This window comes from Urocitellus parryii, chromosome 11 (assembly GCF_045843805.1).
Source record: "Urocitellus parryii isolate mUroPar1 chromosome 11, mUroPar1.hap1, whole genome shotgun sequence".
Taxonomy (NCBI): Eukaryota; Metazoa; Chordata; class Mammalia; order Rodentia; family Sciuridae; genus Urocitellus; species Urocitellus parryii.
In genome coordinates, this window is record NC_135541.1 from 67,312,881 (window position 1) to 67,327,903 (window position 15,023).

At 42.7% G+C, this 15,023-nt stretch overlaps 1 protein-coding gene across 2 annotated transcripts in view; it reads left to right on the forward strand.

Moving 5' to 3' along the window:
• Positions 1-7,394: 7,394 nt before the first annotated feature.
• The window catches only part of Lmo4 (LIM domain only 4), a 19,922-nt gene continuing 12,293 nt past the window's right edge, over positions 7,395-15,023 (forward strand). The window contains exons 1-2 of one of the 2 annotated variants that reach the window (XM_026403336.2): positions 7,395-7,817; positions 10,572-10,810. In XM_026403336.2, the coding sequence (XP_026259121.1) occupies positions 10,575-10,810 (236 nt within the window). In that variant the 5' untranslated portion in view covers positions 7,395-7,817; positions 10,572-10,574. Of the gene's footprint in view, positions 7,818-10,287; positions 10,371-10,571; positions 10,811-15,023 lie in introns of those variants that run through there. The other variant, XM_026403337.2, reaches the window with a different exon arrangement.

The window sequence follows — 15,023 nt, forward strand, 5'->3', positions numbered from 1 at the left end:
GTGTTTGTTTCTTTAGATGGTGTAGCTTTATAAGTTGCCTTCTGATTGGAAGAATCACACAACAGATCTCCTCTGGTCAGAAATCTCCAGTCATGGGGGTCTGAGCCCTTGTCATTGACACCTCTCATTCATCAGGAAAAGGGATCATTCTCTATCAGCCATTTGGCAAAATTGAAACAAAGTAATTGTAACACAACAGTGTCATAGGATCCATGACACCTGCTTTAAAAATAAATCTCCTGGCTTTGTCTTTCCCTTTATTTTCAATAAATGCTTCAGTATTATTGCCACTGCATTAATCTAGCAGCAGGAAACCATTATCCTATGACAACAGTCTCTCCCATTAACATTATCTTTTAATTTTAAGATTGTTTAGATGACTGCTAGAAGCTACTAAATTAAGATAAAATGAACAAAGAATTATTTTGTTTAAGCCAAGTGTTCAGTCAAGGCAGCCGCCTCCAATCTTGACTGCTTTGGCAAAAGAGACACCATTATTTTTGTATCTGATTACAAAATAACATTTGGGTATAAGCTGAAATTTCCAGAAATCGAGACATGTTTTAAATGTCATCTGGGAAATAACCATTAAATTTTAAATTATTATTTATATTGCTTGCTGTATTACATAGTATATATTAAGAGTTGAAAATACTGTTATTTTTCTAGGAAGCAATTGTTGTAGTAAATAAAACAATAATGAAATCACAATGATGAAAACTCAATAAAGGAATAAAGGAAACATTTGTCTAGTAGAGTTTACCCTGAAAAATAATTGAATTTGGAGAATGCAGCAAAAATGAGACAGGAGGAAAATAACAAAAAACTTAAAAAGAGTTGTGATTATTGGTGATTATTATTTAATATTCTGACAGTTATATCACATTAAACAGTATCTGTAAGTTTTATATTGAATATATTACAAGCTTGTTTTCAAATAGTAGCTAACTTGCCTACTATCCATTAATCTAAAAAATTCTCTTTTATTCTATCAGCTATATCCTAATACTGGAAGAGACTCTAAAATCTTCTGTGTTTTGCTCCATCTTCATCTGTTCCAATGGCCTTAGGGCTTTCTTTCCAAAGATCAGAGGCTGGAATAACTACAAATAAGGAATATATCTAAATAATTATTAGAGTAGTGATATTATACATTCAACAGTTGAGATCTATGATTACCAACTCCCACGAGTAAGCCACACAGAAGAAAATTAATAGAAACTGAATTTCTGTTTTAATAGAATCTTTCTGGAAGGAAAAAAGAAAAGGCTTAAATTGTGAATTCCCCTCTACTCTTAATGTAGTTCAAGTAGGCCATCAATATGTGTCCTATTTACTGATAGGTGCAAAATAGGTGGTGGGAGATCAATCAAAACCCCCTTCCATAAATTACTGTGACTTCTAGAAATTATCAAAACTTCACTGGAGTGTCATATGTAGTCTTCCCAGCAATGAGTTATAGTCAATAATTCATTCCCTGACGGAGCTGATAACAGGCAGATATTCTAATAATGTGCTAGGATTTACTACTGGACACAAGCAGTAAGTAGGAATTTCAATGCAATGTTAAATGTTATCTCAGTGGAGAAAAGCAATAAAAACAGGACAGAGGGAGGCATTTGGGTGTGATGTTTCGATGTTTTAACCCTCCAATTAGACCAAACGTATATAAAGGTAGTGTTGTTTTAAGTTTTCATTTTTTTGAAGCAAATTGTTTCCAGAGTATTGTTTTGTAATAACTTCTCCTGATCTTATTGTTGGTGAGCACAGCAGCTGGCTCTGAAAAAAATGCTAAAACTAAAGTCTATTTTATTTTTCAGTTGTTTCCCCAAATTTGAAAATGGCTTCCCTTGAATATTTTCCTTTTAGAGGAAACTTCCAAAAAATATTATCATCTCAGACAAAAGGTCTTAAATATATTTTCAGTGATTTCTTATCATACTGAGAAATCAACAAATTTGCTTTCTCTGTCAGAATGTTTTGAAGCTAGAAAAGAAGCGGTGATTCATCAAAAACAATTTTATTATGAAATTTGATTTATGTTGAGAAATATAAATGATGACGTTATAATGTGTACCTCTGTGTGGAGGGAACACATTTTAGTCAATTGAATTATCCAATTTTATTATTTTAAAAAATCCATATCTGGTTGTTCTTTTTATTCAGAAAAATTTATGATGCTGTATAGAGTAGAAATGTGTGTTTTTCAAATCTATGGACAGCTATGGATTGTACTCCCTTAATTCCAATAGGGTCATTCATTACAATTGGATGAATAAATATTATAATAATATTCATCATCTCCTTTGGTGAGCAAATACTTTCAAATACTACATTTTATTATAAGTATATACAGAGAAAATGCTTAATTATATCAATTCTATAATTAAAAATAACACTAACTAAAGAAGTTGTGGTTGGGGCAATTAAAATTTCTGAATTACTAGCCTTTAAAAAATTTTAAACCAAGAATAGTTAGAGACAACATAAGGGAGAATGAATTATGTTTTATTGCCTTAGTTTCTCTATCAATAAATGCTCATTTGCATAATTTTAGAGAGGAATGGTAATTTTATATGGAATCACTATTTTCTACTGGGTTTATAATTTTAATTTATATCCTTAGTAATAACCCCTTCACATATATACAGATGACCCAGTCATCTATATATCCTCTTTTGTAACTATTATAAAACTAAATTTATTCATGCAAAGATTTGACTCAACTTTAATAAGCATTGCTTGTCGACCTATTAGACCACTGAGAAGAACCTAATGAAAATATGATATACTCACACATGTGGTCTGATGATTTATCAGCAATGATATTTGTAGAATATCACTTATGCTTGAATTTTGTTAACAAAATTCAGTCCTAGAAATGGGTAGTATGAGTAAGCAAAACAATTTTCCTTATAAAATCATTGCTATGAAATATATTCATATATCAAGATTTACTGAGTTCTGAGGCAAATTTGGGGGATTTTTAAGGTGATGTTCCTATTCTTATATGAAGAAAACAAGTCATTTATTGTTACTGTAACACAGAGATCTTGCTGCATTGGGCAAAATGCTGGGGCACAGATGTGTTCCCTTCTTTCCCATCACCTTTTCACCTTTCCCGACATCTCCAGGAGCTTTAAATGTCCTAATGAAATAGAATAATTTAAAGTAAAATGTACACCTTACATTTTTATTTCCAACTACAACAATATCCATGCTGTTTTTCCCCTCTATCATTATTTGATTTCAATAAAATCAACTCCGTGTATGTGTATGTGTGTGTATATATATATATATATATATATATATATATAGTTTTGTACTGAGGATTGAACCCATGGATGCTTAACCACTGAGTCAAATCCCCAGCCCTTTTTTATATTTTATTTGGAGACAGGGTCTTGCTGAGTTGGTTAGGGCCTTGCTAAGTTGCTGAGGCTTGCTTTGAACTCAAAATCCTCCTGCCTCAGCCTCCTGAGCTGGGATTACAGGTGTGCACCACTGTGCCATGCCTCACTATGCTTTTATATTGCCCTATAAAATAGTAGTTAGGATAGAATTTCCTAAATACTGATTAACATAATTTGATGAGTTATTTACCAAATGTAATCATTGGGATTCTTAAAAAAAGAAAAAGAATCTTCTAATAAGGCAACTATTAACCCTTTATCACATAAAACATTTAGTAAGATACGTATAAGGGATTTTGAGAAATCTCAAAAAGACAGTAAATCCAAAGTAGTATTATCAATATTTTAAAGTCAAGATATGGTTCCTTGAAATGTAGTCTTTTAGAGATGTAGTCTTGATGCGTTGGACATAAACCCCTTACTGTGCAGTACTCCCCAGCTCCATCCCACAACAGTAACACAAAGCAGTGGTACAGGTCCCAGCTGCCATTCCTCTTCCTTGGGCTTTCTCTGTTGCTATCATTTCTTCTTCTCTCCACATTGGAATTTGTCATCCCAACCTCAAGCATTTTGGATTCACCTTGCAGGAGCTTTTTTACTTCAGGGGAATTTACAGGTGGGTGAATTTTTAAAAGTCCTGCCTAAAAAGACTTCTTTCCCAAACAGTTTTGCATTGGCTTTAAAAGGGTGAAATATTTTTTCCTGAGAAAGTGCTGTGGCACTTGTCTTGGACGTGGCCATCTCAGCATGGAAAATAGCATGGGTCTGTGTGCAAACTCTGGCTATCCATGCAGATTCTTAGAGAACTGTCACTTGGAGAACACAATGATCATATTGAAGGACTAGAGTGAGAAGAGAGGAAGATATGGATAAATAATTTCAGAAGGAATAAGGGCTTAATCTAGGACCAATATGGCTCTTACATTTAATCAAAATTCAAGACAGAAATAGTTTGAGTTGCTTTATTTTCCAAAGCACCATATTTATTTATTTTTTATCATTTTAAGTGAGTAGGCTGAATGATTAATGTGGGACGTCATCAGAGGTTTCTTCAACTGCTGGGCACAATATTACATTATTTTGAGTTAGGCAATTTCACTTTACATTGGGATTATTACTTGAAGTACCGTTTTTATGTTTGTTTAAAGAATGCCCTTATACAGAACTCTTTTACCCACGATGAACTTGTATGTGTTTACACAGTTTGGGTGTGTTTTGGATCAGTGGAAATAAAAGACTGACATTGGTACCTCATTCAGGCAGGCACTCTCAGACCACAAATCTTGCTACCCAGATGAGAAAGGAATGCTAATGCAAAGAATGCAGAAATAAAGGCTACCCAGAGGTGGCGCTGTGGTTAAAGTACACCTGAATTTTGATTACAGTGAATGGATTTACTCCCTACCCTTCAGAGGAGAGATGTTAACCATTATCACTTTTGTATTTCTATAACCACAACATCAGCAAATAAAGCTCTATGGTAATACACTCCAACCCACTCCAATCTACAGGGACAAGTGTAAAGACCTAACTTCACACACAATTAGAGCCAAAACACAAAAACCACCTCCTAAAGCTTAGGCCTCTGATAGCCTAGAAATCTGTATTCAAAGTTTTATACATTCTTCTCTCCCTCATTCCATACAAACTGCCTGGATTCTTTGATGAATCACTCAGTGATATTTGAAATGTGCCTGGCTAAGTTTCTAACATTTCGTTTTAGAATTTAAAAATTCATTTTTGTGTATACTCTTTAGACAATACCACAATTCATTGTAGAACTATGTGTTATATGTTCTATTTTTTTAAAAAATCACTTTAAAAAATGAAGAATAATGGGCACTGGCTTAATTTTCTCATTTTTGATGAGAAATTAAAGCCCAAGAGAAGGAAATCTAGTTATATATGACAAATTCTAACATAATTATAGTCCACTAAGATCCTGTGTCATCTCATTTTGATTATTTTAAATTATTAACAAATTAAAAATGAACCCCAGGAATTGAAATGTTTCCTTTTGTGGGGAAGGTCATTTCCTCATTTCCTCATTTGGGTTTTCTTGACTAACCTTCAAGGTGTATTACATCTTTTCTAAGTTGACCTTCTTTAATCATGCCTTTCTACAGTTGTTTTTTTGTTCAGGACATTTAAAGTATTATTGAAGATTTAATGATTTCTTTAAAAATGTTTTTTGTATGTGTCCAAGTTGAAGTGATCATAACAATGCAATTTTAAATACAAATCAGTAAAATTAATTCATTTAATTTTAACATATAAGGAATTTAAGATGCTAGAATAAAGAAATGAGTATTTTAATTGGTCTTTAAAATGTCCTCTGCTTAGTTTTATAGGCAATAATTATTTTTTTCTTTTGCAGTCCTAATTTTGATGGTTTAAAGGATAGAAATTCCCCAACAGACACTAAAACCATGGATGTTCAACATGTGCATTGTCTCGCCAGATTCTCCTTCAGGTTCCTTTCCTCAATCTAGCAGTACTGTGTGTAATACAATATAAGAAAACTTGTCCCACAAGGCTGGTTTTACTTAATGATACTTAGAAGAAGGCTTTGCACTTTCATGATAATTTCCAACAGAAAAACCTCTCTGGAACTTACTAATAATAATCAGACCTAATATTAGCCTCAAATCAGAGATTTCTTAAACTATTTGGCATGCCTCGTTGAATGACTAGGTAGGTATTCGAGCTTCTAGGCTGAGCTTGGGCCTAGGAAAGAGACTCTCTGGTTAGCACCCTAAAAGCATTCCTCAAGTCTTGATTTATACTAGAAAGGTCATTTCTACTCTTCAGAGGCTGTGAGAGTGCAAATAACTTCCATTGCTTTGGAGGCTAAGAGTAACTCAACATTTCATCCCCCACAGTGAGGAGGAAAGTAGGGTAGGGCAATGCGTTCTCCCTTAAGGTTTTTTTTTTTCAACTTTGAAAATAAGGATTGTGGTATGTACATCATCAGCAATTGACAAGTATCCATGAAATGCTTACTAAGCTCTTAGTTTACCTTCGGGTTAATGGGAAGTGGGAGATTTAGCAGTCAGTATTTAGGCAGGAACGTCTTTCCCTTGTTAACTAAACTTCCACTAAGATTCATAAATATCCAACATCGTGAATTAAAACAAACTAAAAACTCTCTTTTTCGTGCTTATGTGTGTTTAGAGCAACGCTTTGATGCAGAAAGGCTTTTCTTCCCAAGCAGGAAGAGACCCATTTCTGAGACAAAGTTTCTCAGGATCTCTGGATTTGAGAGGAGGGCAATCCCCGAGGGGTGAGCGGGTGCGGGTCCTAAGGGTCCCCGCGGGCCGAGAGGCAGGTGCAACCCCGAGACCCGACTCGCGATTCCGGGCTGTGGAGGCAGCCCAAGCCGGGTACCCGGCGACCGGCGCCAGGGCCACTTCTCCCCACCTGATTCCGGCCAGTCCCTGCGCCTTCCTCGGCCGGCTCCGCTGCCTCACTCTCTCCCCCGCCCCCCGAGTCTCGTTTCAGTCATCCCTTTGTCCTTCCCCGGATTGGCAGGTTTTATTATTCCGCCTGAACAATCCGGCCGCCCAGTGGCTGAGGGTCGCTGACGTCGGCGGCAGAGCCGGGGAGTAGTTGGGATTTTGTTCTGTCAGTAACACATGTGTAAGAGCCGCGGAGGGAGCGAGCGAGCCGGCTAGAGGCCAGCGCTGCCGCCGCCGCCGCCGCCGCCGCCTCCGAGCCGGGCAGCTGCAGCCCCGGCAGCGGCGCAGGCTCCAGCGCGCCGGGCCGCGGCCGCCCGCAGCCCCCGACTCCAGGCGCGCCCGCCTGCCGGCCTCCTCACCGGCCGCGGCCGCTCTCGGATCTGGTTTTTGCGGCTGCTCCACGGCCGGCAGTGCTTGGCCGAACCGCCGCCGCCGCCGCCGGCCCCGAGCGAACGAGCGAGCGGGCGCGCGGGAGGGAGGAAGGCGGCGGAGGAGGAGGAGCGGGAGGCGCGCGGGCGGGGGCTGGGGCCGCCGGGCGGGGGCATATACAAAGTGAAGCCACATTGCCAAACTTGCAGCAGCGATTGCAGCAGTTGCTGCCGCTGCGCCGCGCCTGAAGCCGCGCCGCGCGGGCCGAGGGCTCCTGCAGCTGCTCGCGCGCAGCCGGAGGCGGAGGAGAGGACGAGGACTGGGACTGACACTTCTGCTCCCGGCCGCCGGCCACTTACGCGGCGCCCCCCAACCCGCCCCAGAGCAAGGCGATTAAAAAAAAAAAAAAAAAAGCAGCCCTTAGCCCCCTCCTCCCCTTTCCTGCTTCTGCGAGAACTCGCTCCCTCCCTCCCTCCAGCTCCGCCAGCCAAGGCGCCCCTTCCTTGGAAGCCGAGCGGCTTCGCTCGAATTTCGCCGCCGCCGCCTCTCGCAATATTGCAATATAGGGGAAAAGCAGGTAAGGGGGCGGCAGGGGAGCCGCGGGCTGCGAGGGTGGCGCGGGGGAGGGGGCCGTTTGGGGCCGGGGCTGTTTTCTTTGGCTTCCTTCCCTTGACCGTCCCAAATTGCAAGTAAACAATACGTCGCCTTAGATAATGCGCGAGTCTGAAACTACCGAGGCCGGCCTGCGAGCTAGCGCGGAGGGCAGCCCCGGGCCGCCAGCTTTGTAGCGGTTCCTGCTTACAAAAGGGTTCTTGGAGACCGGGCTGGTGGAGACCCTGGAGGGGGGTGGGGACGTTTCCAGTTGCAAAGGGAAAGGCAGGGACTGCTTGGATGAGGATTTAAGTGTAAGAAGTAGTGTGTGCCAGAGGGGGGACAGTCACGACCCTCCCCCCTCCAGTAAACACTATTTTTTGAAACAGTGGCAGAAAGGATCTAAGTGACCAGAATTCGGTATTGTTGGTTCTTTAAAAAAAATTCCTCTTGGCTTATAAGTCTTTTGTTCCAATCCAGGAGAAATCCGGTGAATCACCTAATTAAAATCAAGACATGAATTAAGCATCCATTTTTGTACTACAAATTGCCAGCGCTACGTTTGTCCCTCCCTTGGTCTCCATTAAAAAACACCAGAGACGTTGTTAAAGGGGGGCAGATTTTGCCTCTAGCTGCCACTTCTGCTTTCTATTTCACTGACTATCCCAGGACCTAAATTGCTTGGCTATGTAATTACTAGAGTATAAGCCTATTTAACTTAAAAGCTTTCTTTCTTTCTTTCTTTCTTTTTTTTTTTTTCCAACTCTAAATGAAACTTGATGAGGGCCCGTCCTTAGTTATCAGGGGAGTCAGTTTCTGGTCAGTCCTCTTGATTCATCTCTTTTAGATTTAATCAGCATTAAGGTATTGCTTGTCCTTAAGAGCTTTAGCTAATGGGGTTACTGGATGCTTTTCTCAGTGTAATGTTTCCTTTTCAAAAAAATATACATATATATTTACCTCTCACCAAAGATGGGGGCGGGGAACAGCTTGGAATCTCCTCCCTCCCTCTCCCCTTTTAAAAAGGAATTCGGACGATTAAAACGTTGGGGGAAACAGTTTAAAGACCTAGGGCAGGAAATGCAGATTCATTTGGGTTAGGACTGAAATTGTAACAAAAAGCAATTCCTCGAGTAAATGCATCAGATAAATCAATTTACATAAAGGTATGATGCATTCGGATAAATGCAATGCTAATGGGTTTTAGAGTGGTCCTGTTTCCAAAGTCTCAGGGTTTTGTTACAGCTTAATTGGTGCAGTTCTTATTCTGGTTTATTGTGCGGTCACTGGACACACGTTCCGGGACTCTTTCGGAGGAAATGTGTTTAAAATCAGCCTATTTAAGGAACTCGAGTCCTTGTTTGGTTCCCCCTCTCTCGTTCTTTTGCAGCAGCCAAGTTGGGCCGGGGACAGGCAAAGTTCGCCCTCTCCCTTCTGAGGTATCAGCTGAATGTCTTGAGCAGATAGCTGGGAGCCTTGGGGGGAGCCCACACTCTTGGCTTACAGAGGACAAAGACAAAACAGGCTGCTTAATTGGCAGTAAATAACTTGATCTTTTTATAGAATAAGTGACTGAAGGAACACTAGGACTTTATTGGACTCAGGATTGGAGGCAACAAATTAATCGGTTTAGGCTAAGCTTCATAAATTGATTCCTATATTATACCCCAGTTGCTTCTCTTATGGCATTCATTAGAAAGAGTGGGGAATGTTTAAAAGCAGTTTTTGGTGACAGCAGGACTTGGCTCTGAATATAACTTGTTCATCACTTAATAGTGCCTTCTAGAATATTACCTACCCCCTCTCCTTTGGAGTAACAAAGCTTTAGCATTTAAATTGCTGATCAAGGGCAGATTAGTGAGACCAAAGTGGAGAGTGTTTGTGTAGGAAGTTAACAGGCATCCTAAAGTTCAATGATCTATTATTCTTGCCTGTGTCCTGAAAACCCAGAGAAAACACTCATTGATCTTGAAAATGAAATGAGATTTGGAACAATAATGGGAGATGGCGGTCACCACAATGGCATGTGAAAGGTGCTGTTTAAAAATACGAAAAACCAGTTTCGCAACTTTACACACCGCACCCCCTCCCGCCACCTTGCCTCCCCTCCCACCACCACGCTCTCCATCTCCCCTCTGCCTGTCCCTCCCTCCTCTTTCAGAAAACCCAACTATTTCCAACTTGTGAACTGCAGCTGCACTTCCTAGGGCAGAGCTCGGGAGGGAACGTGGCTCTGGCGGGGCCGCCGCCTCCCCACGCCCCTCGGCTGGCTCGCGGGGCTCGGCGGGGGCTGGGGAGGGGCCGGGCGCGGCGGTGGGTGGGTTTGACCCTCATTTGCTGGAGGCGGGCGGCGGCGACGGCGGCGGGGAGGAGGGGGCAGTGGGCGGAGGCGGGGGCTTGGGGGAGGCGCTGCGAGGGGTGGAGCGCGCCGCCGAGCTCGCTCTCGGAGTTTTGACAGTACCGGAGCTGAAATTGTCAGCGGCGGCGAGCGCAGGAAAGTTGAGAGGAGCTCGTGGCCCCAGAACAAAGCTTGAGAAAAGTAAACAGGCAGCTGCTGCCGGCGAGCCTCCCTCCTTTCCTCTCTCGCTCAGCCTCTTTCCCGCCCTTGCCTTGCCGCTTCCTTCCAGCAGCTCCGGGGGGGAGGAGGGGAATGGGCTTGCTCTCTCTCTCTGGCGATTACTAACTTTTACGTCCCCCCTGTTTTGTCTTTCTCTCCCTGTCCCCTTCCCGCCCTCTGCAGACCATGGTGAATCCGGGCAGCAGCTCGCAGCCGCCCCCGGTGACGGCCGGCTCCCTCTCCTGGAAGCGGTGCGCAGGCTGCGGGGGCAAGATTGCAGACCGCTTTCTGCTCTATGCCATGGACAGCTATTGGCACAGCCGATGCCTCAAGTGCTCCTGCTGCCAGGCGCAGCTGGGAGACATCGGCACGTCTTGTTACACCAAGAGCGGCATGATCCTTTGCAGAAATGACTACATTAGGTAAGTCTGATGGCTTTTCCTGAGGGTAAGCACAGCAGTGGCAAGGCCAAAGTTGAAGGGAAGGAGCCTGCACCTATCGAAAGACATGACAGCCTTCACCTCAAAAACCTTCTGATGAGCGAAATTTAAGGGATTTAAGAAGCATGTACTAGTCTTCCGTATTTGATAACAAATAAGGGACAAGTGCCATAGAAAGTAAAAACTCCCGTCTAATGGAACTGGCTGTTGTATGTGCAAAGATTGAGCACCCTAAGTGTTCAGTCTTAACTGGACTTCAGGCTAAAAATAAGCATTTCAAGTGGGAGTTAAGTTGCTTTTTTAAAGCAAGGTAGGGATCTACAGAGCTCAGAGACAAAAGGTTAACTTAAAAATAAAAGTGTAGTTAGTGAGAAAGTGTGTGTAGTGATGGCTAATTATGATATTTGCATAAGCACCTTTAAACTTTTTTTTGAGTGTAATGCTCTGACTCATTCTTTATGCTCCTTGTGAAAAATGCTGATTACCCATCAGTTTAAAGACTTGTAATTCTTTTTATAGCAAAAACCCCCAAAACAAAACCTAGTGGTAATGTTTTTCTTCATACTGTTACTTGGAGGCTTGCTTAAATGTTAGCGTGTGGATTGCGATGCAAAAATTGCTTTTTTTTGTTCTTTTTTTTTACTTGAATAACGTCAGGTCTGTAGTTTTTTGTTGTTGTTGTCATTTGTAGCACTGCCCTTGATCCCCAAAGAGATTTAGAAAACGAGGCTATAGAATTATACTAATCTTGCGTTTTAAAGCAATGTATAGGAACATGTAAGCAGTCTTTTCCAACAAGTTTCAGTGCAATTAATGGAAAGAATTCAGGAGGTCAGGTGCCTATAGGATCTTTTCAGGTGAACTCAAGCTACTTAAACTCATTAATTTGAAAGGAGGCATTTGAAGGATTACACATTTAATTTGAGTAAATGGTTTGATAGACTGATGCACATGAATGCTTCTAGGAGGTGTTCTGTTTCAACATCCAGTAATTTAAAAAAAAAAAAAAAAAACCACACACACACCGTTGGTACCATAGAGAACTGAACACTTTTAAGAATTTCATTCTATTTAAATTTCTGCCCTTAAACCTTTTTCTTTATAGGAATTAATAGAAAATTTTGTTGTTTCTTCAATGCGGGTAAATCAGTGGATGAGATATTTTGTTCAAAGTTTAGCTCTATTGAGATTCACTTCACTGCAGCTTATACTGCGAAAGATCCCAGTGCAGTTCAGAGCGGAGTATGGGTGTGTTTACCCCAGTGATAATCATTAATGTAAAATGATGTTTGGTTATTCTGATAATGCAACCAATATCCACTCTGGTGGCATCCTCAGTCAAGTAAAAGAAATATAGGAAGGGAGAGGGCTTTTATTTTTAAATTAAGATGGCTGCATTAATTCTGCTAAGTGTTCTTTTAAAAGTAAATGTTAGAAAAATCAGCAGGAGCATGGGTGTAATGCTTTCTGGTCTTCCAAGCAATGCCTTGAGCTTTGACAGTATTCAAATTAGAGAGCAATACTGTGGTAAGGAAGGAGGGTGGTTTGAAGAGGAAAACCTGATGGTGCAGTTAAGATTTGGTGAATGGTAGTTTCATTTCTTTCTCCAGGTTGCCTTAAAAAAAAACTTTGTTTCTGATTACGACTAATTAAAAAGAAGATGGGTCCACTTGTATTCCCTTAGGACAAGTTTAGGCAAGTGGCTTCCTGGGAATTGAATCCATTCCTTTCCCTATTCTTGGTGTTTTCTTGTGACCTAATGGATCAGTGGAGGATGGATACCCAGGCCTGAGCCTTAATTAATTGATGGATCCATAGTTTCACTCTTTCTTTTTGCTCTGAATCTGGGAACTGGAGTTAAGCTTGCTCTTGAACTAAATGTTACCCTGAGACTCTTATATTTATCTGGGAGAGATGAGTTCCAGTTCAGTACCAAATGGATCATCACCTAACACTTTGCTCACCAGCAGCCAATTTAGAGATCTCAGAACTAGTGTTCCCTCTCCCTCAGTACATCAAGAAGCCAAAAAGGGTGGGAAGGTGGGGGAGGTGCTGGAGTGCCTTTTCCTCTCAGCTGTCCCCTGTCCAAATTCCCCCTGAGTCCACTTGTTGGAGGAGATTTCTATGCCACAGGGACAGCTACTGAAGAGTGGAGTAATCTGCTTGCTGGCCACCAGGTGAAGAGGAGGACCCTTCGGCCTGGCTAGGACCACAAAGCGATTTATGAAGGGGCTTTTAAACTGTCTGACCTTAAGGTTGTGTGTGTGTGTGTGTGTGTGTGTGTGTGTGTGTGTGTGTGTGTTTAAACAACCAAGATCAACCAATATCTGGATAAAAAGCTGCAGCAAAGCTGGGAGAGGCCGGCGGGGGTGAGGCAGGAAGGATAGGGGGAACGTTTTTTTCCCCCAGTCCCCTCCCCCTCGGTGGCCAAGTGTCGATTGGGCCGAGCTGGGCTTCTGCCTCCTCTCTCCTAGATTTCTGATAAAGCGGCTGCCTTGCTGCAGCGAATCCGCACAATTAAAAGCTTTAATTAGTGGCTCCTCCATTTTCTTAGTTCTGATGGGCTTTATCTAATGAGATCTGGTCTCTGGCTTAGATCTGCTCCGAATGACGTGTCCGCAATGAATGAGAGCTGCGTCGCAAACAAAACATTTAATTAACAAAATTGGCCTCTAAGACAGGGAGGGAAAGGCTGGGGGGGGGGGCGGTGTGCAGGGGAAGGGGAGGGTGGATCTTAAAGGGACCCATGCCTGCCTCCCCACAACCTCCCCAAAGTCCGCAAACCTTAGAACTATCCCCCCCATCCCCGGCTCCCGATCCCTCGGCTCCACCCGAGCGCCAAGTAGCTTCGGAAACTCCAGATCTCTTTACTCTAACCCTGTTTCCTCCGCCCCACCTTGGGCCCTACGGTTGCCTCGGAAAGTGCAGTGAGAGGAGGAAGTTCGGGGACCGACGGGTGGGGCTGCAGGTCGGGGAGGGTGAGGAAACGCGCCGGAAACCCGGTGGCGGTGGTCGGCGAGCCCTTCCTCGCGGGGCTGGCCGGGCCTGGGCCGGCGCCGCCCGAGGCCACAGCCGAGGCGCCCAGCGGCCAGCGGCCTCGGCCCGCGAGGGGGCGAGCGCAGGGCGGGAGCCGGTGAGCGGGTCGCGCTTTCTTTCCCCGGCTCCGCTCGGGTGGTTCACGTGGCGCCCGTAGCCGCAGTGAGCTTGGCGCGGCCGGGGTGGGGGGGGATTGGTGGTGGTTGGTGGCGGAGGGTGTGTTTGGGGAGGGGGTAGCGTCAGGAATGGAGGCGCCGCCAGGCAGCGAGTTCATTTCCCTGGTAATCAACAGCAAGCTGCTATATTCAGAGAATGCTGTCCCTTTAATTGAACAGGCTAGGTAATTAAATGGCACTTTTCCAATAGGACGTGCTAGGTAAATCTAATAGTTGGTTATTTAATATCACTTTGAAGTCTGCCCACTCAAGCACAATGACAGCACAGGAGCATGTGAACTATTAGCTAGGAAAAAAAAAACCCAGGATCTCAAAAATTAATTAAATCGCATGCAATTTAGGGGGAACGTTTATCTTGATTTGTCATAACAGAATTAATTCAAGGCCTCCAATTCACTTGGGGGCAGATCTGTTACTCTGAATTAACCAAGCGTAATTTGGCTGATTTTTTTTTTTTCTCCTTCCCCTCTCTAATGCAGCAGTTGCGATTATGCACAGCCCCCCTCTTAAGTATCAATAGCTTCTGGTGCTTTTAAGGTGCTTGGTCTCTAGTTATTCCGAAGTACCTTTAATGGACTTGGCTCCAGGCATAATTTCTGGGTTGCATTTCTTTGTTACATTTAATATAGCTGGTGCAGAATTTAGATTAAATATAGGATCCTGCTGGAAAACCAATTGCTTCTGGATCAGTAGCTGTGGATGTGCATTTTTCTCCTCAGATAGGTTGCTGATATTTACTTGCAGGTACAAATGTATACCTTTCAGCCACACTCTTAGAAACGCACCTCTCCTTGCCTGAAAGCAGTTTTGAAAACACAGCCAGGTAGCACTCCATATTGTGTGTATTTTGCTTGAAGTAATAATGCAGTTGAAAATAAGCCCACCTATTGGTCATTGAAGTTACTGAAAGATGCTAAGCATTGATACTAAACTAAAAATATGACTTGCTCTCCATCCTTTAATGTCAGCAAGTAGAGTTAGAG